Raw genomic sequence first — 22,870 nt, forward strand, 5'->3', positions numbered from 1 at the left:
AAGAGCGAACAACCTTAAAGGACAATTGAGGATTTCGTATACTATTTATTTCATTCCTGTGTTAGTTTCTGGTCCTGTATAGAGGAATGATCATTGCAGACACTAAACTTATTACTAGATATGAATATGGAGAGAGAGAGAGACAAGAATATGGAGTTTAGCAGGGTATTACAAATCTAACGTGCTTTTTATGCATATGGGTTGTTACTACATCTGATATCCGAACAATACTTGACGAATATTGACAAAATACAAAAGAAGAAGGGCCACAAAGCTTTCGTTTCTACATTTTATTGCAACGGTCCGACTTAACTTCGCATTTGTAGTGGCAGAACATTTTATTCTGAATTAGGAAAAACTGTACGGTGTTTTACCATGCTACAGGATTACGGAAGCTGTATTTTTTCTCTGAGTTGAGAATTTAATGTTTATAATAGTTTTAATTTTTCGCTCTTTGATTTTTCCAAAAATCTCGAAATTGTCGAAAATAACAGAAAATTTTCAGCAGCAGCGAATCCGTATGACCATTTCACTAGTTTTTTTTTCACAATTTTTTTAAAACAACGTCCAAAAACATGAACTTTTATACACATGTCCTCTAGTGCTCTTATTGCTATCGTTACAACTTTCTACATTTTCTTTCATACTATACAATGGACCTGAATAACCCTCCCGGGTTACCCGTTCTTATGTAATTTATCGTTTCTCAGTTCACTCGTTCACTATCGTTTACTCAACTATGCACCCATTCATCTAGCTTCCTCTGGGAAGAACCAATACCCAGTTGAAATTTTCCCGCCCCATGCATCCATCTTCCCGCTACGTGTAGTCCATCAACACACGCACAGGGACCCACGTCATCGTCATTTTCGTTGTCGTCGTATTGCTCTTGGTGCTGTCGCTGCCGCAAGCGTTCTGCTTTCGTGTGTTTTGTTGGCCGGTGTCTGCCCGCCTGCTGCTGGCTAACTCCGCACAGAGTTACCCCTCGCCGAGCGTGTGTTACCGCTGTTTAGCTAAGCTCAGCTAAAACGTAACCCGCCTCATTAAGTCGTTGAAGCGAATAGCAGAGGACTGACCCTGTACTTTACCGTTCACTCGTCCATCCATCCGATTGTCTGCGGCGGTCTAGATAGTGATGTCCTGATAGCTACCTATTGCTATTGTTACTCGTGCTAATGCCGGGCGGCAATTCGAGTTAGGAATTCCCGAGTTAGTAGTGTTACCGTACCAGTTCGATAGGTGTTGTGGTGGAACAAGTTCGCGTTGACCGTCTACTAGCGTCACGGAATTGCCGCTGTGTTCGTTGTACCTTTGCTGACGCTACTGTTGCTGGTATTGCTGTCGCCGTTGACGCTGCCGCAACTTGAAAAGCACAGATAGACTTAAACATCGATACCTAGACAGAGACTCAACAAGGATTGTCAAAACGCTCAGCGTCTGCCGGCGTTCATCCATCGATTCGTCCAGGAAACCATCGCAAAGAAACCAACGATGTCTGAGGGTAAGCATGTGTTTGTAGTCGATCCGAGACCAACGTCGAAGCTTTGCTCGTTTGGCTGGTTGAAGCAACGACAGTGCTGAAATTTTTAATTTGCCAGAAGCGGAAGGCCAACCAGTATAGCTGAGGTACGCTGCTGTTTAAGAACGGCGGCAAGTAGGTCCTACATCCGCTGGCGCCTCTAAACCAGATTTCTGCCGGATAACAATAATAAACGTTCTTCTAATACATGCTTATCATATGGAAAACATACTGACGAAAAAAAATCAGTCTCCATAATACGGTACAGTGATTTCTAGCTACGGCGTATATTATGCATTAGTTGGTATTGTGCGAAATCGGACAGGGTATATACGTGATGACTGCACATCGGAGTCGCTGCGGTGTGTTCTCATTATAGAACGCGACAGGTTCTAGGCACTTAGTACAGCCTGTGGCCTGTTTCGTCTTTTACAGCCAAATGTGTTGATACGCTCGTCAACTACTGCGGTTGCGGTGGCTGTTATTGCCTATCTGTTTGGCTGCACCAGCAGCAGCAGATTAGGCGCCGAAATGTGTGTAGTAAGGCCCTCTTGCTTCGCGCCTTACACCGCTAAGCAGTAATCATGGAGGTGTAGATGAACTGTAAGCAGTTTTGCCCGCCGATTAGAACTGGTGGTACTACACAAGAACACGCGAGTTGTAACGCATACAAACAGAAGCTTCTTGTGCAACGGGGCGATTACTAGTCGATACTGTGTGAGTTAGATTTTCATTACGTGTCTCTGCTATTGTCATTGGGTGGCTGGTATGAAATTGGATGTTCGAATGCCATTGAAGTCAAAACAAACAAAAAACATTTGCAACCATCTACAAAGGGAAAATGATTTTAGCACAAGATTATTTGTCATTCGAGTAAAAAATATCGGCCGCCGCAAGAAAAGCCCGAACTTGGCCGATATGTCTTGTTACGGCAGGCTTATCGGCCATTATTTGACATATATATTATATAATCGGGAAACTCCTTCATTTCGTTGTTGAGTTTACTTCCATCCCTTTCTTTCTGCTGCCGTTGGTTGATTATTGGCTGCTTTTGAAGAATAATGGCGCATTAACCAGGATGAATAGTTGTAATCCGCTGTCATAGCAGGGAATACACGCAATCAGTGTAATCTCATGGTTTGTTTGCAAGGTGAGTGAGTAGTCGTTATACAGAGGTTTTGACGAATTATTACGGAGTAGGCTAAACTGAAAATGTATACAAGAGCGCTTAATGGGCAAACGTCATAAAACATATGGCGGATTCAAAACCCACAGCGACCATGTGGAAAACAACGGCATAAAAGCTGTACGGCCAAGCTGAACGAAGAATGTCTTAATTTGGAGGTTAAGTAGAGAAGCTGAGTAAATTTAGTATATATTTTGAACCGGCTAATGAACATTTATTAATGAAAATAAAAAAATGTAGATTTTCATTGCATTTTAGCTTATATAGAAATTATAGACATAAAAGCTGCATGTTCATTTCATTCTACACTGTGAGTAAACTTTCGTATAGGTGTATGAGTCATGGAAAAACACCATAGCTGAAGTGATATGCCTGAAGTGTTAATTTATGGGGAAGATACATAAAAGCTTCTTATCAATTTTAGTGGACAAGCTGATGCGCTTCGCAGCTGTAGAAACAGGGTAGCAATATGTTATCAGCATATTATATCAATAGTAATCTGAACGGAAACAATCATTATCGATCGGTTAATATATTGAAAACTTGCAATTTGGTCTTTGACTTGCTCTGAAGGTGGCAAAGGATACAATGCAGTTGTACGAATATATGTGGTATAAATAAAATAGCAAAGAACACGTATGCAAAAACGAAATGTAACTATAGCTGTCGTTTGCCGAATAATATATGGTTATAGGTACATAAATTTCCACTAATATCAGATTTTTATTCTCTAATATAATTGTAAAGAATGTGTGATATAACGTCTTCATTTAACCTGCAGCCAGGGTAATCTATAAGTAGGAGATCAGAAACAATAGAGTTCGATTCTTGGAGCCGTTTTTCTGTTGTCTTTGTCGCCCTTGTGATTTGACCATTTGGACAAAGAAGTCTAAATAGCCATAGCGGTAAAAACGATCGAGTTTTTTTTTTACTTTTTATTATTGACAGTAGACAATAACCAATAAGTGAGAACGAATATAATCTTTGTACAAATTCTACGGGTCGTTATTTTTTTGCAAATGATCGTACCGTGTCCTATATATCGCTAAAGGAATCATTAGTAATAACATTTGTTTCTCGGATATGTTCGCCGTGTTTAGCAGTGTGCAAATTAATAGAGATTGCTTTGCTTCGGGAGTATGTCGGTTTTTTGTTGCGTTTCTTTCACTTGTACATATTACAAAAAAGACTGCTAGGCTGTTAACAAAAGTGCGAGTTTAAGGTCACTATGATCTGTCGTGCCAAGACATTCCTCTCCGGTGCGATTCGGTTGATAAAGCGATTAACCCACCGGTTCGGACCGTATGTTTAAACGTTTACTCTTACCGTCCCGGGCAACAAAGCCATCATGCTCACGGTATTTTGATTACATTATGAGTTAGTTAAAATGTAAAGATTAACAAAGATAAACTACGTGGTTATTCTTTGAAAGTTTGTAGTGGTAATAAAATTTTGCTAACATACACATATGTTAATCAATAGTGGTTATTTATTAATGCTTCGGTATTTACGGGCTTTGACTAATTTAAATACACTTTTCCGTACTCGAACTTTACGTAATTTAACGCTTTAATCAAGAATCGCATTGCTTCTTATTTAATCTACAGCGAGCAGTAGACTTTATAATTGCTTACATTTAATCGCATTAGGGAAAACTTGACGAAAATTAACGACAACGCACAAAACAATGATAGTTCTAAGGTGGTTAAGCTTGTATTATTCACAGGGCTTTCATCTAGACGTCACTTGATTCGGATTATATTTGTATATAAACTAATAAATATGGTGAGGTACGGATATATAAAATTGTTTGTTTTGAGGGAGCTTATTGTAGAGAGCGAACCAGTCGCCTAATAAACATGTAAGCGGTCCTGCCAATTGGCGATCAAAGTGTCTCTGCCACACTGATGAACACTGATAGGTATAAGTAAAATCAACGACTTTACTGTTTTGGCAGTAAACGAAAACAACTATCAGAATCGTGTTAAAGCTTGATATTTTCATCACGGGTCACCGTATTTTTAATGCAAGCCATAATGCATATTCTGTGGTAATCTTAGATTCTGAGAGATTTTTGCAGGAAAATACTTATAGAGCAAATTCTTCTCTTATGTATATTGTATACCGTACGACGTAATGCTGCAAGCTGAGCCAATGACATTTCGATTATCGCGAACACAAACGCCGCTTCTATGATGGCCACTGACTTGTCCCTTTGAGTGTCAGGTTCGACGATTTGGTTAATCTTGCTTGACTAAACGGACAAACTCTGTCTATGCTAAACTCATCAGAGTAAATTAGTCTCTGTAAACGTGAATAAGTAGGTAGCTCTTGAGCCTGCTCGACCCAATAACGCTACAAAACCGAAATTCTGTTAATACTATTATTTCTCTATGGCCTGTTATTATCGATCCATCTTTCGCACGGGCTCGTTCGTATTTTAATATTATAACGGAGTGGCCGCTTGATATGCGTTTTTCCGCTGATTTTCGGGATTTAACAAGTAAGCGTGATGCCTTTGCAAATGGCCTATTTGTTTTGTTGATTACCTAAACTGAATTGAAAAGAAGAAATACGGATGTGTTAAGAAGTAAAATACAGAATATGACTCTTCTAATAGATAAATGGTTCACTGCATGTTGTTAGAACGCAGACCATCCCTAGGATGAACCAACAACAGCCGTAAATTATAGCCCCCTAAGGCCACGTCTGGTTTGCAGTAGCAAATTGGAGTTTGAGTGTCTTTGCATACAGATGACGGGTATGTTTACATGGCAAACATTTTCTAGTATTATTCAATCTTTGTGGCATTTTAATGCTTGTTAGACAAGACGAAAAGTTCCCGTGACGATCCAGTGGTAACTTGCTTGCCTACTGGACTTACGATGCATGGGGTTACAAACTGGTCATCTAAGTAGCACTAGCATCCTGTCCTCTTGCAAAGATTGATGAGTGGGGAGGAAAAAGAAATCTGGGTTTCGTAAGTGTGCGAGTCTTGTACAAGGTATCGTCAGCCACCGATGACTCATGTGCGCCACGCATTTTGGAGAAAAATATGAAGCCGGACATAGACATACGTTTTTTTTGTGCTGAAAGATGCCAGTCTTTTGAAGCAGGACTGTAGATATAGAGCCAAGTGTAAAAATCGAACGGAGGATAAGAGAAAAAGACGAAACGAGCCAATTGTCAAGCACTTCCGCAAATAACCCAGAAAGCGAAGGCCGAAGGCCGCTATCTTGTCGTGTAATTGACTCACACTCACAATGTGTGTGTAAATAGAGCTGGAACAAGGCAGTATCAATTTTAATTAGGAATCAAAATAGAAGACGGAACATCGGAACATCGAATCCTCCTTAGTGAACAGATTTTTATGAGTATGAACTCAAGCTTAACATTATTTTTTACACAGAAAACGCAATGACCGCTGCTATATTATCGTATTTTATGTAGTGGATACCTATATAGAAAAGCCTAAAAAAAGTTTTCCCGAATTTTTCAAAAAGTTTTCCTGAATTTCTAAAAAAAGTTTTTTTGAATTTCTTGTAAAATGTATAGTTTTATTCGATAGAGAACAAGAACATAATTGTTTGTTCCTAAAATGTAAACCTGCGTTTGTTTTTCACGAAAAGAATGAATCTGCCAAATAATAACACCATCCTAGCTTATTTTTAAATGCAGGGAAACCTCTCAAGTTAAATCAAGTTAATGCATGAACATAGTATTCGCAATATCAGTAACAACAGTAATTGTTATACCGACGGTTAACTACCATTGCCGATTCCGATGCTTGGGGGCGATCATAGCTCGAAGCAGCCTTCGTTAACTGTAGTTGGTGCTCAACTTTGTTCAATACCATGCAAACAGCCTTTTAGCGATTCGTCATATTGATTCCTGGCATTTCCTTCTTATCAAGCTGTAATAGTGAATTATCGTACCGTAATCATGTCGTACTTTCATCGCACAGGATAACGGATTAGAAAGCTTCGTCCATGTACTGTTTCTACTACTGAGCAATCGAACATCTGACAGGGCTTCGATTGACTTCACCGATTATTGGTGGGTGATATGTATCAACTGACTATGATGTAAGATTAGAAATAGGAAATAGAATTCTTGGCCAAGTTTTTGCAAACTGAGCAGCGGCGTATTATCGGCGTCACAGAAAATGAATTTCATTTTTTTAAGTCCAATTATATTACATGCTTATGGTTATATCGGCGTTTGGTTTTCATTCTCTTCCATAGTATTACGTCAAATAATTCCACTTAGTAATACAAAAAAACTTGTGTTCTGCACGGGAACATCGCATGAATATCAGCTTGTGTTTCGGATCACGGCTTACCCCGGAGCAGCTTTTTTTGCCCAAAGACGCAATTTTTGACCCGATCGTTATTGTCAAGATCTTTTCGAATTACGTTTGGAAACATGACTGAATTAAGGCTGGATGCAAGCATCGGCTTGAACTGATCCATATCACTACTTTTAATACTGTACAACTTTGTTGCGCAATTGTTATATAATACAAATAAATTTACTCATATGGTATAGCAATTTTTATTGACAATTGTAATAATAACGTCTACTGACATCGTCTGTTTGGTAAATTGTCCATGTACAAAACGATACAGAATATGCGCCTATAATGATCACTAAATAATGCTGCGGATGTTCAATATTCTATAAAACTAATCCTTTAAAGACAAAAATGGCAACTTATGTAAAAATAAATCAAAATAAGTAAGCTTGGAGCTATTTACAGACACATGGTTTTTACTGATTCTTTAACATTTCTATTTTATCAATTTGGTTTATAGAGATGCAAGTTGATCAGGCGGTGACTGAGCCGAAGACTGACACTGAACAGACGACACCGACGGCAAGTTCAGGAGCAGCAGGTACTCCGGCGAAAGAAATGGGAGGAGAGAAAAAGGAATCCGGAGTTGCTGAGACAACGACGTCAGCAACATCCGACAACAACATAACCTCCGGGACCGCTGCTGCTAACGTAGGTGCCGCCACAGCTCCCACTACCGGTGAAGCTGTGACCACACCCGAGACAACGGCTACCCCCGGGGCTACAACGACTACGACAACTACAACAACAACTAGCGATTTGGCAACGTCAGCAGCGACTGCTCCGGTACGTAGTAATGCGAAGAACATATTGAAAATAGAAATCACCTAATCAGGGACAAAAAAAAATTATTGAGTCTTATGTATGGTAGTACTTCTTTAGTCAAGCATTGCTTTAGACGGCTGGCTCCCCCTTTCAGCAAGAAACGAAATATGTTTACGCCAGGTACCAAACCTAGATTACCCTTTGCCTTTAAATTTAGTACATCGGCACGTTACTGTTTCACCATTACAGGGGTTTTTTAGTGATAGGTTGGCACATAATTCTTTCTACAGTGATTTTTCTACAGCTAATTGCATAAATGGAGTGCGAAGAATGCCTTGCGGTGTTTCAGTCCACCTTGTGCGCACGTTGGTGCTCCTGTGCTTCCAAAGATAGTTAAGGCTCTGGAGTACCCTTCTACTATAGAAATGCTAGAAAAAATTTCATAAGTTTGACGATGCCATCAATAGAACCAAGTTAGGAACGGAGGGGTGTAAATTTAGTGAAGAGTATTACTGCAATTAGAAAAGCTGGCTGAAGGCCCACATTACTGTAATAAACTGAGCCCAGAAATGACGCCTATTATACGTTAATTGCGTTTAGGTATTGACTTTAGGCCTCGGGTTAAAAAGCGAAAGTCGCACAAACCATTGGGTAGTAGTAAACTTCCTTTCTTCAGCTGTTTTTGTTGCGCACGTAGCAAATAAACTAGGAAAAGATCCTAAAATGTCAGCAGACTTCATCGAGTACTTGTAATCGTACTAGACATGTTACAGTAATTAGATTAACACAAAATCATGTTAGTCGAATTGCTAAGTACGCTAGCAAAATTTACAAACTATACAAATACAAATCTAAATGTAAATGCTGGATACTTTTTGGAAATGTCGCTTTCGAACACAAACCGGCGAAAAGCAAACATCTCGATAAACAAGGTAGTCGAATAAGATTGGCAATACAACTTTGTGGGACCAGTTTCAACAAAACTCTCAACGAGGCCCATTTGTCAGAGGATGATGTAGATGCCCGGTCGAAACGTTAACTCAGTTACAGTGTTCGTATAGCTCAAAGCAACATCGGAAAACATTCTGGAAACGCTATACGACTTTTGTTATGCGCTTTCTCATATCATTTTACACGAGATAGCATAGCTATGATTAAAACTTCCTGATTTGTATGTCAAACGCCAGCTTTTTCTGAATGTTTATAAACACATTTTGAGTTTCACGTCCGGTGTTGGCGCTACACTTCACACGACAGCTGACGGCCCCTTTCCACAGCGCAAAGCAAACCATGTGTTTATGCTCGATACCAATCTAGACCACCTTATCATATGTTCTTATATTTAGTAGGCAAACGCGTTTCTACTGCACCATCGCGAGGGCAGGCGGAAAGACATTTTCATTTGTTTCCGAGCGAACCTTTACCTGATCAAACCTGTAGCTGGACAAATGACGCAACGTCCCATCCATCTACATCGATTAGAATAAGCCTGTGGTTACCTCGAGTAAAAATACGTCACATCTATTTCAGGCGGTTTAGGAATCTAGGCTGGAGAACGTAGCTACTGAGGCTGCTTGGGTTTAGTTCGTATACTATGAATAAACTGTTTATATAATTACGATGCCGAATTATCTATGCGATCATGCACGGGTACGTTATGTCTATATATCATCAAAGAGATGCCGATATACGATATAGGGCATCGAAACTCGAAAAGGGTGCTGGTGAAATGAAGAGAACCGAAAAGTTACAAAACAATACTAGGCGTTCAACGGCAGGGAAACGACAAATGAGAGGTAGTTTCGGTAGAAGAGTCTGGAGAAAAAATGAGAAAAAATTGCACGATATCTTACACGCGGGTGAAAGAGTAAGACACAAAATGTAGAAGATTCAAGTAGAAAGCGCTTTTACTTTCAGGGTAACAAAGCGATGACAACTAGGTCTCAAACAGAGAATACTTTAACCTTGTAAATTTAGTTCCGCCAAGATGCAATATTATTACTCCGTTGGTCCGAAGAGAAGCCGAGAGAAAACAGAGAACAGCGGTAATAATTTAGCGGAAGATTAAGGGCAATGTCATTGTTAGTAGTATGCGGCATACGTTGGGTGGCACGGTTCTATTATTATTTTTATTATTATTACTATTTGCCTTTCTTGCTGAGTTGCAGGCTGCCATTACTACGCCTGCTTTAGCCGCGACAGACTCCACAACAGCTGCAGCTGCCGCCAAACCTGAGCCAGCAAAGGAGGTTGCCACGACAGCCCCTGCCGCGGGCAAGAAGTCCCGCCCTGAAGCTGACCTCTCATCATTACCAACACGCCAGTATCTTGACACGACTGTTGTACCCATACTTCTGCAGGCGTTATCGCAGTTGGCCAAGGAGCGGCCCGCGTCGCCTATCGAATTCGTGGCAAACTACCTTCTACAAAACAAGTCCCATTACGAAGGTGGGTCTCAGCAGCAGAGCATCGATAAGTAGATGGAATGAAACGAAAGAAGAAACAACAGAGATGGGGGTCATAATGAAAGAAACTATGCTACGAGAAAGGAAGGTTGAAAAGACGAAGAACCATCGACGGAACTCACTTTAAAACGGAGAGAAGAAAACTGAAACGTCAGTAATGAGAAAAAGCAGAATGCAACACAGGTGGAATAATATACGAAGTAAGCAAACAATACAAATGGAAAATGCTTGAGAAAATCAATGTTTATCATCACACACATAGACACGGATACACATGTGAATTTAAACATAGTATCTATTACCCGAACAACTATCGTGGTGCTGCATTGAAATCCGTAATGTTAAATGATGGACCTTTTTAAGAGGCATTAGGAAGATGCAACAACCATCGTGCGCCGGTACAATTCGAAATTTGAAATAACTGTCAGTCAGACAGCGCCATCCATGCAAGTCTTATCTATCTATCTGTCTATATATATATATATATATATATATATATATATATATATAGCTGGTGTATCCGTCGGCGCGCAAAAGTTGCGTCCAATACACCGATGACAGGGATGCTTGAGATGGATAGCTGGGGGCCGGCGTGTTTGACTGGAATGGACGAAAGTGGAGTCAACGGAATCCGTATAGATTGCTGCAGGATATCCGTATATGTGTATACCTCTAAATATGTAAAGACTCACCGATGATATTTCGAAGTCGTGTAAATTTGGATAACAACTCGATTGGCAGCAAACATTGGCATATATGGTTTAACAGCGCACAAAGAGGCATCGTTAAGGAAATAACTAGTTTCGCGAAGGGATACACATTGATCGCTAGGTTAATAATCGACGCATGATTAGCAAGATTATTTCCGTGCATACGACACCGACCCTAGCGCTGTTTAGCAGTCTATCGGGCCAAATAAAATGGCGCCAATCTGTTGTTTTGCGCTGTCAGTGTTCGAGATTCAAAATAGCGCGAGCTGCTAACGTGACCCCCTTCGCGTTTGTTCGGGATCTAATATGATACTATATGACTGTCACAACTATGAGATGGTATCTTCAAACATGTTCTGATATTTTTCCTGGGCATCTGTGGACGCAACAGGAAGGAACAAAGCGTAAACCATAAATCTACTGCCGGGATGCACACAATCAAGGAAATATTAAAAATCATAAGTCCAAACAACACGACAAAAAACGAGCGAGCGACCGATAGAGCAAGATAGGATAGATAAAAGCAAAAACTCAACCCTAAATTATCAAACAGGAGCTCGAAGGTATGAGAGGCTATTTCAGATCACGACAGTGCTGACACTGCAAATAAAGAATGACGAAACAATACGAATCGGTAACGACGACGATAATAATCATAAGGAAAATAATACTAATTACTGATAACAGCAATGGAACTGAATATTAACTAGTAAACCCAAGCCCACGTACACACATGCGCCGAGATCAAAGTGCGGCGTTAGCGAAAACGTGAACCGGCGGGTTTGCGCGTAGTGAGTGATGTTGTATCCGTTCAGGCCATGCAGGCCGGTTAAATCTGCGCAGTGAGAGGATGCGCACTGTAATGTAAAATATTTTGATGTTGCGTTTACCGCGAATATTATTAACGCGAAAGGCATTTGTAAAGATGTTAACTTGCAATTTGATGCTGCTGCTTCTGTGGCTCCTGCAAAGTGCTGACGATAAACAAGCAAATGGTCGACAAGTGAGTTGGGTAATGATAAAAACAAACAATGGCCACTTTCCTTCGAACAAGCAAAAAGTTACTATAGAAGAAAATATGAAAGTAACTGGACGTGTACAAGGCGATAGCAACATTGACTGATGCGGAGGTTAACGAGATCCGGGGAAAAATCGCGTAAACTGTACGCAGGCATGGCTAGAGAATTCATGATCGAATCGATAGCGGTCGATCGAACAACAAACGGCTAAGATAATTAATTACGAGTCACGAAGACACGTATTACACAGTTAGACATACGCAAATTCCTAGTATACATACACCCAACAGTGGCATTATGTTCGTCTCAAAAAACATAATTATAATGAAGATGCAAATCATTAGTCGGTAAATATATTCCACATTGGTTTCGTACGAAGAGAAACGATTTAATATTATTTGTAATGTGGTTAGAAAAGCATTTTGTTTCTAATCGAAGTTATCGTTAGGCATTATCATCGTAACTATTGGCTATATTTTAAGTTGTTGATTAGTGTTCAATCAGCCGTTTAGTTTTTGCAACAATCCCAGTCGTTCGCTGGTTATAATATGGAATTTCGGAATCGTTTTTCTCCATATGGATAGAATTCGGTTGTTTGGATACTCGAACATGCCAGAAACAATTTCCCATAGTCGGTCGTCGTCACTGCTGACGCTGAAGGTGAATTCATGAACTCTAACGCGACGAACGTTTAGGAAAGACGCGTACAGAAAGCAAAACTAACTAACAGAGAAAAAAACAACAGTAGCAGCAACAATAGCAACAACAACAACAACAACAACAACAACAACAACAACAACAACAACAACAACAACAACAACAACAACAACAACAACAACAACAACAACAAGGATAAACAACACGGGATAAATCACTTTGAACGGAGCTGAAAGCGCCGAGAGTCCTGCAGGACAGAGTAAACATGTACAATGAATTAACTGAAACAACAGCAACAAGCAAAAAAGTAAAAAGCCAGTATAATGAAAATAATAAATGTCACTTAAATTGAGCAAGCCAACTGATGTTTTTATTAGATTGCACTCGAATGACCCTATAGATAAAATAAAATCAGTTGTTAAATAAATAAATAAAAGAAAAAAAGTTAGAATAAATAAGCGATGATATATGCACTTGATGAGTTAACGGACGACGAACAAACTGACTCTGTGTACAATGATGAGCCCTATTAGAACGTAAGCATCTCAGATTATCCCGGAAGTATTCCAGTAGGGAAGTATTCCAGAAGAACTTCTCATCGTTCACTGCCGCCATATATGTATAATGTATATTTTCTAATTTTGGGAGCTGATAATTAAGTAACAACATGTCTCTTGAGCTGCGTCGTTATTGCATGAAACAACTGAGGGTATTGCTATTACGTCGGTATGTTAGGCAAAACATTCAAGGATGTCGTGGTGCGCTTGAGCTTAACCGAAGAAGGGTGCTTTCGTCTAATCTATTGCCTGATTGTTAGTGCTGTACCGAAACAACTGCAGATTTGATAATGTGCCATGATATCCATCACTATATACATCGGGTAGTCAGTCTGTATTTGCGAGGCTATAGGGAGACAGAACCCGAACAATAATGGTTCAGGCATCAGGTTCACACATCGCCACAGCGTCAATACCAACGATACCCAAGGGACTTATATAGGTTCAAGGGTGGTCATCTATATAGAAAAGCAAGGCGGGTTGTCTTTGAGGCAGGTTGACCGGCAAGCCATGGACCGCCCAAAATATATATATGTAGTGTCCCAAAAAGACATTCACGTTGGCATCATGTACTTGAATTTACTACCGCAATCTATTTTAATATGCAATGGGGAGTACATTGGTGGAGATGCCAAATTTCATTTCCAACAAAACGGAGCACCTGTATAGCATCTTCGTGATGTAAAAGCACATCTTCATGAGAATCTTCCAAGAAGATGGATTGGACAAAAGAGTCCCGTAGAAGACTTACTCGTTCCGTAATTCTGACGCTAATAGATTTTTCTTGCAGGGATCCCTTACTACGCACCTTTTAACTGTTGATGCTGAGCCTATACCACGTTGACTTGTGCTAAACAACCTAGACAAAAACAGCAAGTTCGCTGATTGACTTGCAGAAACATAGTGGAGGTTATTAGACGTAGAGTTGTCGTGTCAAGGCTGATAGATCCTCTGGATCTATGAGAGAGATGAGAATATAGACAATGATTAAAAGAGTTTATACGGAGCCTTAGAACCATAAACGAATCAAGTGCTTTCGGCTTATCACAGTTGCAAGAAGTCGTGTATTTGAAAAAACCGTATGCTCTAGAAATGTGTTTTGTATATAGGTGGATGCATTACCCAACAATAACAAACCCAAACACATGCCGTTTGTCACTTTCGGCTTCTGCTGCCGTTTGAGTCCTGTCAGCTGTACCAGATAAGAATGCTATAGAAAGCATAATATGGTCGTTGTGTATTACCTACACAGCCACGAGGAACTACAGTTGTTGTCTAAGCGCTTAGTACACGACTACCATTTCTATCTGGCTTGAAAAGAAATTACCGAGCGCCACTTTTAACTATGGTCCAGAGCATAGCAATGGTTTGGAGCGAACTAATTGCAATGAACGGCCGCTTGAACGTCTGATTCGACGCACTGAGTGAGTAGGGCCAAGATTAAAAAACAATTCAATTCGAGCATTAGCAGCAAGCGAACTCTCCGGTGTGGAAAGGCTACATTGCATCATGCGGTGAACAGTTTGTGCTCCGCTCCTAGTGACGAGGCTTTCTGAGGAGAAAATTTCGTGTTGCCTTCATTTGTCTACTCCTTCACGTGTGTAGCACGTATTCAAATTATATTATTTCGGAACACCGTCTTGTATATAAAAACAGCTTAAGGCTGACTGTTTTGAGTTTTACGTCGCTGCTAAGGGTTCCATAATGTATTATTTTTCTAGCTACCAGAAATGTTCCAAGTCATCACCGTTCGCGTTAACACACCGCTGATCATGGTGTGGCTATTGATTGACGAACTTTAACGAATACTTTGATTGATATTGAGCATTACTGCTTTATTGCGTATTGTATATTTTCGTGTGTTGTCGGTTTTCTAAGGTGGCGTTTATCTTGAAGGTATCTTAACGATAAAAGTTCGTTACTGTTAAATTTAGGAAATCGATGGAATGCTTAAAAGCGATAGTGGACGTAAAACTCGAAACATGGAGGTGTAGAGAACATGTAGAGTAGTCTATGGGACATCTTCGTTATTTATCTGTTTGGAAAATTCTCATGAAGGTATGCTTTTACATTACGGTGATAGTGTACCGATACTCTCTCGGTTCAAATGCGTTATTTTCACCAAAGCCCTTTTGAATGCGTGCAAAATTCAGGTAAGCGGTGCCAGTGTATTCATTTTTTTGGGATATACATATATAATGCATTTACGCGAAAAAAGTTACTGAGGGTTTTTCATTATTATTTCTTATTTATTACTATTTATTATTACTATACAAGTCGCGAATGAGCAAGCAGTGTAGCAGTGAGAAACAGATAAAACTGATCAACTAGGATTCCAAGTTTGAACTCCGATCTGATTTTTTTTGGTTTTATTAGCAGTAGAGGAAAACCATTATCTAATCTGGATTAGATCTATCGTCGCAGAAAAAAATAGATTGTTATCGGATTTATCTATATTTGAAAATTTGCTTATATATACTCTTTGTTCTGGTGAACTCTTAAGGCTAGGTAAAAAAAATTATCTCACATTAAATGAAACTGCCTCTGAAAATAATGTCCAATTTAATATTTCATTTCGCATTTACATATTTTAATTACTACATATATAGTCTTAAAATTGAAACCGCTTGCATTTCGTTTGAAGGCTGACGTGGTACTTAGATTAGACGCAAAAAGATTTCACGTCTGTATCTATGGCTGTTGTCAATCAAGAAAATTAGGTTTCCATTCTGCTAAATGTCGATTGCTGCAACGTAATACCTAAGATATGCAACTTCTAGATTCTCACAGTTTGCAATGTTTATTAAAGAACGCCGGTAGCTTTCAGCTTACTCTAGGTACCTCGATCCATAGAACGACCTACTGCTATCGGCGTACGTCGAAGACAGATACTGGATTATGTTATTCTACTCTGTGTCAAATGTTATGTGCGATTTAGTCATGCTGGCAGTAACGTGCAGACCACACTCCAAGCTGCAGACGCGGCTTCACCACGAGTGGATGGACTAAACCGCACAATGGCCTCTATTTCGTTCAGGCCAAAAGCACCAAATCCAATCCATTGCTCTCACTTGGTCCAAATCAATATCACACAGGCCTTACTTTTACCGTTATTAATAGCTATATGGTAAATACAGTCAGATTAAATTGATTTACATTTATACAATAGTTTTGCGTTTCATTGGCATTCCATATAATATTAGTTATGATAACATATTTATGTTATATTATGTGTCAAAAGCCAAATCTCTTCTCGCTATCGTGTCATACACAATTAGACACAGGAACAAAAAAAAAAAACAAAAAAAAGCACTAATTTTTAGAACTGCACCAAAATCGCCCCATCGACACTATGGATTTTTTTCTACAAATGTAATTATATTATAGATAAATGAAAAAAATGAAGTGACCTTGGGTAGCTGGCATAGTTAGTGATTTCGCATCATAATCATACAGCGCTTATTTTTGAGTAGGTAAAAACGCATTATTAATAAAAGACAAATGCTCATTACCTCTTTCTGGACAAGTAAAGGACGTTACGCCGTGTGCAGAAAACAGGAAGCTGAAGTGGAATCTCTCGTCAGGAAGATAAAAAAACTTTACGTGATCAACTACGAAAGGGCAGATCAAATCACGTTTAAATTGACCTAACTCACAGCCAACTTTATATTTATATAAAATTTACAGTACAGTTTACAGTATTTGAGGCGCTTATATGACTTAAGAAGAGTTAGATACTCTTTTTTCGGCGAGGTGTCTTTGCTGTTTATCAAATAACAAAATAGTTAGGTTACTATTATGCTTTGGCTTTGTACCAAATCTTAAACATTTTTTTAAAATTTGTTTGAAGGATAGTTATCTCATGCAGCAGTTCCAGGTAACAAATCTCTATCCCTTAGCTTGAAGTAGTAGCGATATCTGCTGTAGTCGAAATTGAAGGCTGTTTGACTAATAAATACTTTTTAGCGCACGCATTTTCAATGCTGTCCATGTTAAAAATGCGCGCAATAATGAAATAATCAGAACAAACCAACTACCGGGGTCTCTGAATGGCGCATCATCAAAGATTTTTCGGGCTAGCCACAGACACTTTATTTGTGTAAATCTAATTTATACTCTCTACTATTATGCAGTGCTATATATTGCACTGCATAATAGTAGAGAAACAGCGATTTACTGAAGAGAAAGATTATTAAAAGATATCCTGCCAGTATGAGACGTTTGTGTACGCCGAAGACGGCATAACCTAACGATAGTAAATGGTCACAAAGACAAGCATAATAAAAGTTCAAGCAAACAACTGGCATTAGGGTGGACCGATTCCAACGACTCAGAGATCCAAATTCAGCTAGTTCACTCAAAGCAAGACGGATTGGGCTGTAAAAAAAATAATCGAACGACATTAGAATAGCTGGAAACCTCCACGCCTTTGTCTAGTAGATAAGATTTTCTTCTAAGTATTGTCCAACTTTGTAACGTATTGTTCTACGTCACACAGTGTAAGATACGACACGGCTCCAAGGGCGCAAAAAGGAAGTGAAGTCAACTTTGTCGTTAACTATATGAAATATCTCATGCATGACGTCACTCTGCCCCAAATTTACATATGTTCACTGCTGACGAGAAAAGCGCATAGGTCGGACGCATGGATCTTATTAAGTAATCTTTGCTCAGTACTTTAAAAGATCTATGCGTGCCAGTGGAAGTAATGGAGTTATTTTTTATACCTAAGTGTTTCGAACCTTACGTTTTGTGCCGCCGTTAAGCGTTGCCTGAGATATTTTTCATACCTGGAAACCTGCTTAACATACATAAAGACAGTTAAACACTCTGCATCTTTTCACAGTTTGTATACTTCCCTTAGTCCGTTTGCGTTGACAGATATATTTGTATTGAAGGGATTCGATTACTTTGTTTAGCTACTATAGCTGACCTACTTAACACATCTTTGACTATTAATTTTTTTGAAACCAAACAAACGGACGGACAGCACTGTTAGGATCTAAACTTCCGCGATTAACTTCTACCAACTTGGCTTTCTAAGCCTACATGAGGCGTACTCGTTTAGACACACTTTAATAATCTGATTAATCTTAAAAAAAGTCACGATACAGACACAGCTATGTGTCCAGTAGGATTTTATTCGGTATTGATGGTATAGATGTGTAACGGTTTTTATCCTTTTCAGTCACTGGCATTGATTATGACGAGTTACACTGCGTTGCAAATATGGATGCAATTATCTCTTTAGGTACAGCAAACAAAACGATACATAGACTGACAGGAGTAGTTTTGATTGCCTTTATATAATGGTAGCTGAGTGCTCACAATGATGGACTTGCGAGCCAGCCTCTTTCATTGGGTTCTGCCCTGACTGCTAACACTCTGCTTGGACCCCTCAGTCTATCTCAGTGGCTGAAGGACTTTTCAGGTCTATTTTTGCCTGGGCTGAAAAAATCGCTTAGTTTTAGTACGCTGTATATTTACTTTTGTAGTGGCTTGCTACTGGGTACACAATTCTACCTACTACCCGTTTATACAGGTCCAGCCAATCCTTTACGAACCATCCCGTAATACTTTTAAGTAAAGGTCCATATCCATTTGAAGGGCCGCATGGGAGAGGGGTAGAGAGTTACTTACAGGTAGTGCTCTCGACGGAACTATATTTAATCATTGGGGCTAAGACTCACACTCAGCCTACATAAAATGTATTTTGCCCTAATGGTGTCCTGATAATAAAAAAATATTACTCTAATCTTCTTAAAAAAGTCCCCCGTGAACTAAACACGTTTTCAGTTGACTGCTTCAATAATATGAGGCATAGTATCACAGACTATGCGGTGGGTACTTTTTCACTATCATTTTGGATTATTCGTAGAGTGCAAACATGCTTCCGTGAAGATTTGCGCGTGAAGGTACATATTTAATAATTGCAAGAAAACAAGGGTTTAACCACTAACTGTCCCAATGATTATTTGTACAACGAGCCCTTACGTTTAATGTTGACCCCGTTGGTTACGCTTTGGAATAGCAAGACAGTCAGCTCCACAACCGGTCGCAACGTGTGAGTGCCTTCTTTAATTACCTTAGTCTGTTTAGGACAGAGTATGACTTGTCTTCTACGACGTAGGATATTGTGCCACTCTAGATGATCGCTATATCTAAATAATTACGGTCACTTTGATAGGGGTTTTCTTTGTTTTCTGATTAATGTTTCATTAGCTTGGCAATGAATTTTGTTAGTGTCTTTCCTTGCTTCACCTATACAGTGTAGGGTCTGCCTGTCGCCAGAAGCTGCTGGGCGTATCACGTCCCGTAACTAGACTAACTGGTTTTCAGCGCTTTTTTCGGTTGTTCAACGTAAGACGGTGTTCTTTGCGATCGCCTGTTGTTCAATAATTTTTGTAGTTTGGCAACAAAGGAAGATACCACATGAATACTTGTTATCGTCTATTGAAGCAAATTTAGTCCGTCTTCGACACGAAGATGTCGTGTATTGTCCACAGCCCGGCTCACCCCCTACTATAAAAATCTATTGACATTACTGTTAAAATATGCATTGAAAAAAAAACGAATATTTTTTCTATTTTAGCTGTTTAGCGTTGTTAGGCTACGTATGACATTCAAGGCGTACATGAAGATAATTTTTGGGCAACGCAAAAAAACGCTGTCCAATAGCTTGATTTTGCTTGAATTCGCAACGATATCTACAATGATAAGACATATTCCGACACATAGCTGAGACATGTAGTGACCTGAATAATGACTTAGGATTTAGTGGTACCGTGAGACCGTATTAGTCGCATATAAAGCAACCTCTACCATTTTATGATATATTAATTTCTATATGTCACAATGCGTAGCCAAGAGATACAGCGTGAGGTGTAGAGGCCCGCTATAAGAAATATGAAGGGACGGCGATAATTTCCTCGGTTAAGGTTGACCAGGCAAATGTCGAGGATATCGATGGCCTTCTCTCGGGCTTTGCTGGCGTCTCTGCTTGATCAGGGTCGCGGCAAGCTCCGCGAAAAAATTAGTTATGTGCTTTGCTGGAAAGTGGGGTGACACGTACAAAAGAAGCTAAGCGATGGACGTTAACAGAATGGGGTCTCGACTTGGAGTGAAAACCCTCTTAGAATCTGTTACAAGAGTACGTAGTGAGTGTTCCATCTGTCTCGATATTGTAGACAATCATTGATGTGGTGAAGCGTAGACCCGTGTACGGCTGGTTAGGAAAGAAAAGTAAGATCACATCCAGCCCCTTTCTCTAGCCTCTCGAATTCAACTACTGGCCGATAGGGAGTAGGTTGAAATTTGTAGAGCGTCAACTTCAGTTTGGCTGCACTGGAAGCTGAACTGGATCGATGACAAATATTTTTCCATAAAGGATAGTCAATAACTAGAACCTTTTTATCCTCTAGGGTCGATCATATCTCACCTCTACCAAAAAAATTATACATCTAAAGGTTCCGTTCTAACAGGTTCTTGGAATTTCCAACAGTGTTCACCGTTGTGACGAAACAAAGTACTTAATGTCCTATTGAACATCCTTTTCCTCAAGTTGATACGTTCGTTCAGATGTGTATAGAATTTGCATACGAGTAGAAAATGTGTTATTTATCGGGGTCTCCTTGATTCTCGTAACGGATTACTCACCGAATTTTTTAAATGAATTATAGCAAAAAGTTCTCAAAAAGCACCGTCACAAAAGTGATTACGTTTTTACTGAGGCTGCCAGGTGACAGTCCACTTCCGAAGGAAAATCTAATATTGTTTTGATGCACTCGTCAAAGAGCGGACAAGCTCTCTTTTATTAAGGTCTGTGTCATTTTAGGAGAAAAGGGCTATAATCGTTGATGGTGCCAGTCGCCGAGAGAAACATTAACGCTTTCCTAGATGTTCTATAATTTCAACAATGAACGCAACAACTTGCCAGTAAACTCATTCATTGCCTCACCAAAATGTACGATCAATTGGGTGGTGCATTTAAGTTTCTGCTACTTCCAAATGCATTTCGAGCCTCTAAAGGCCCCAAGATTATGCAATTGCTGCATTAGCTGAATTATTAACGCATCTAAATCTATTGCTATCTATTGAACGATATCAATTGGGAGCTCAGGTGTTCTTTTCAAGCAAACAGTAACGCTTATCCGTCAAACTTCTTGATTGCCTATACTAGCGTATAAAGAAGAACTAAACTGCCACTTGAGTGAATCACTTTAATGAAATAACATTATACTCTGCGTTGTAAGATGGTGCAGTAAAAGGTATGCATAACCGGTTCTGTGTGGCCAATGATGCGGCAAGAATATAGATATCCGTCCCTTTAAGGCGTTGCTATGGCCCCCGGTGAATGGGCAGTTTTTACTGTGCTTTAAAAGATAGTAGTAGGCCAACAGGTATTTTAGAGGGCGAAGTACCGTCGTCAGCAAAATTATACCGAATTTTTACAGTTTCTTTAGAACCAATGAGCTATCGCAGTTACTTCAACCGGGTGTGAGTCGACACAATAGAATCTGTAGGACCCTGTCTAGCCAGGCTACTATCAGTAGCGGTCTACTTATTCATATATTTTGTTCAATACTATACGTTCAATATCACGTTCAATACTATACGAACATTTTTATATAAATGGTGGTTTTATTAATAAACACACAAAAAATGAGGCAGCTAACTCCTTGCAGCGAATTACCAGATTCTCGAACTTGGTTGACCGTCAAGTATGATCCATATCCAACTTTGACAATCATTAACTTCAGGTCGGCTTCATTGATTTCCATGTCAGTTACATGTCAAGCAGTTTTCCCAGGGGCTAGTCGAAACTCAGTACGTTCTTGCACCGTACTGGTTACCTAATCTCGTCCTGAAGGGAACAATTGTAATGTGTAATCCCACATCTCGTTTTATTTTGTTTTTTTTCACTGCAGGGAAAGTTACTTATGACACTAAAAAACCTCTTAAAATTATCTCTTGAGCCCGATGCCCAGATTTAAACACACGCTTTCCGCAAAACTGGTTCTTGATGTTACTAATAATAATAACACACATATATGCCTTTAATCCGGATGCATCGACAGTAAGGGTGATAATTATTTGCTAATTATATATGTCGTGTATTGATGATATGAGGAATTAGAGGTATGTTTCTACGCTAGGTTAATCGTCGGAGGGAAAATAGTTCTGTTAAATTTGATAAACATTATTTGAGGTTTTTGGAGAAGTGTAGGTAATCTATCGCTCAGAGGTGTTGGTTATTTATCTTTGTATTATAATCGGAATCTTTGCTGATTTCATTCAATTAAATAACGATTCGTACAATGTAATCGGGGTGCTCTATTCGTAAAATCACGTTTGTCTTGTTCAAGTAGCATAGAAACAGATGAAAATTTGAGTAAGATTTTGAAGAGTTCCAGGGTAGATGCATTGACGATATTGTTGCGAAACCACTATAAATATCAGGAAAATCATGTTCTCGTCTGTCTCTCTGTCTGTCTGTCTGGACCGGGTCTGGTCTGGTCTGATCTGATCTGATTTGTCTGTTTGTCTATACCTATCTGTCTGTGTCTGTCCGTCTGTTTATGCCTGTCTGTGTCTGTCTGCCTGTCTGTCTGATCTGATCTGATTTGTCTGATCTGATC

General features: G+C 39.5%; 1 protein-coding gene and 1 long non-coding RNA gene across 4 annotated transcripts; one reads left to right on the forward strand and one right to left on the reverse strand.

The window, feature by feature from the left end:
* The first annotated feature begins 870 nt into the window (after positions 1–870).
* On the forward strand, positions 871–13,036 carry LOC111243545 (uncharacterized). 3 transcript variants are annotated; one of them, XM_022789336.2, is made up of 3 exons: positions 871–1,501; positions 7,520–7,845; positions 9,993–13,036. In XM_022789336.2, exons 1-3 carry the CDS (start codon positions 1,492–1,494, stop codon positions 10,302–10,304), a joined length of 648 nt encoding a protein of 215 aa, XP_022645071.1. In that variant the 5' UTR covers positions 871–1,491; the 3' UTR covers positions 10,305–13,036. The 3 variants fall into 3 exon arrangements, with proteins under 3 accessions (XP_022645071.1, XP_022645146.1, XP_086835625.1); XM_022789411.2 differs by lacking the exon at positions 871–1,501 and adding an exon at positions 1,592–2,236; XM_086979499.1 differs by lacking the exon at positions 871–1,501 and adding an exon at positions 2,325–2,669.
* Positions 12,673–22,868, reverse strand: LOC147758333 (uncharacterized). The gene is made up of 2 exons (XR_015320598.1): positions 17,980–22,868; positions 12,673–17,609 (listed from the first exon to the last, which is right to left on the reverse strand). It is a non-coding gene; the product is annotated as an uncharacterized LOC147758333 (long non-coding RNA).
* Between the last annotated feature and the right edge of the window lie 2 nt (positions 22,869–22,870).

This window comes from Varroa destructor, unplaced genomic scaffold (assembly GCF_002443255.2).
Source record: "Varroa destructor unplaced genomic scaffold, Vdes_3.0 BEIS01000001.1, whole genome shotgun sequence".
Lineage (NCBI taxonomy): Eukaryota > Metazoa > Arthropoda > Arachnida > Mesostigmata > Varroidae > Varroa > Varroa destructor.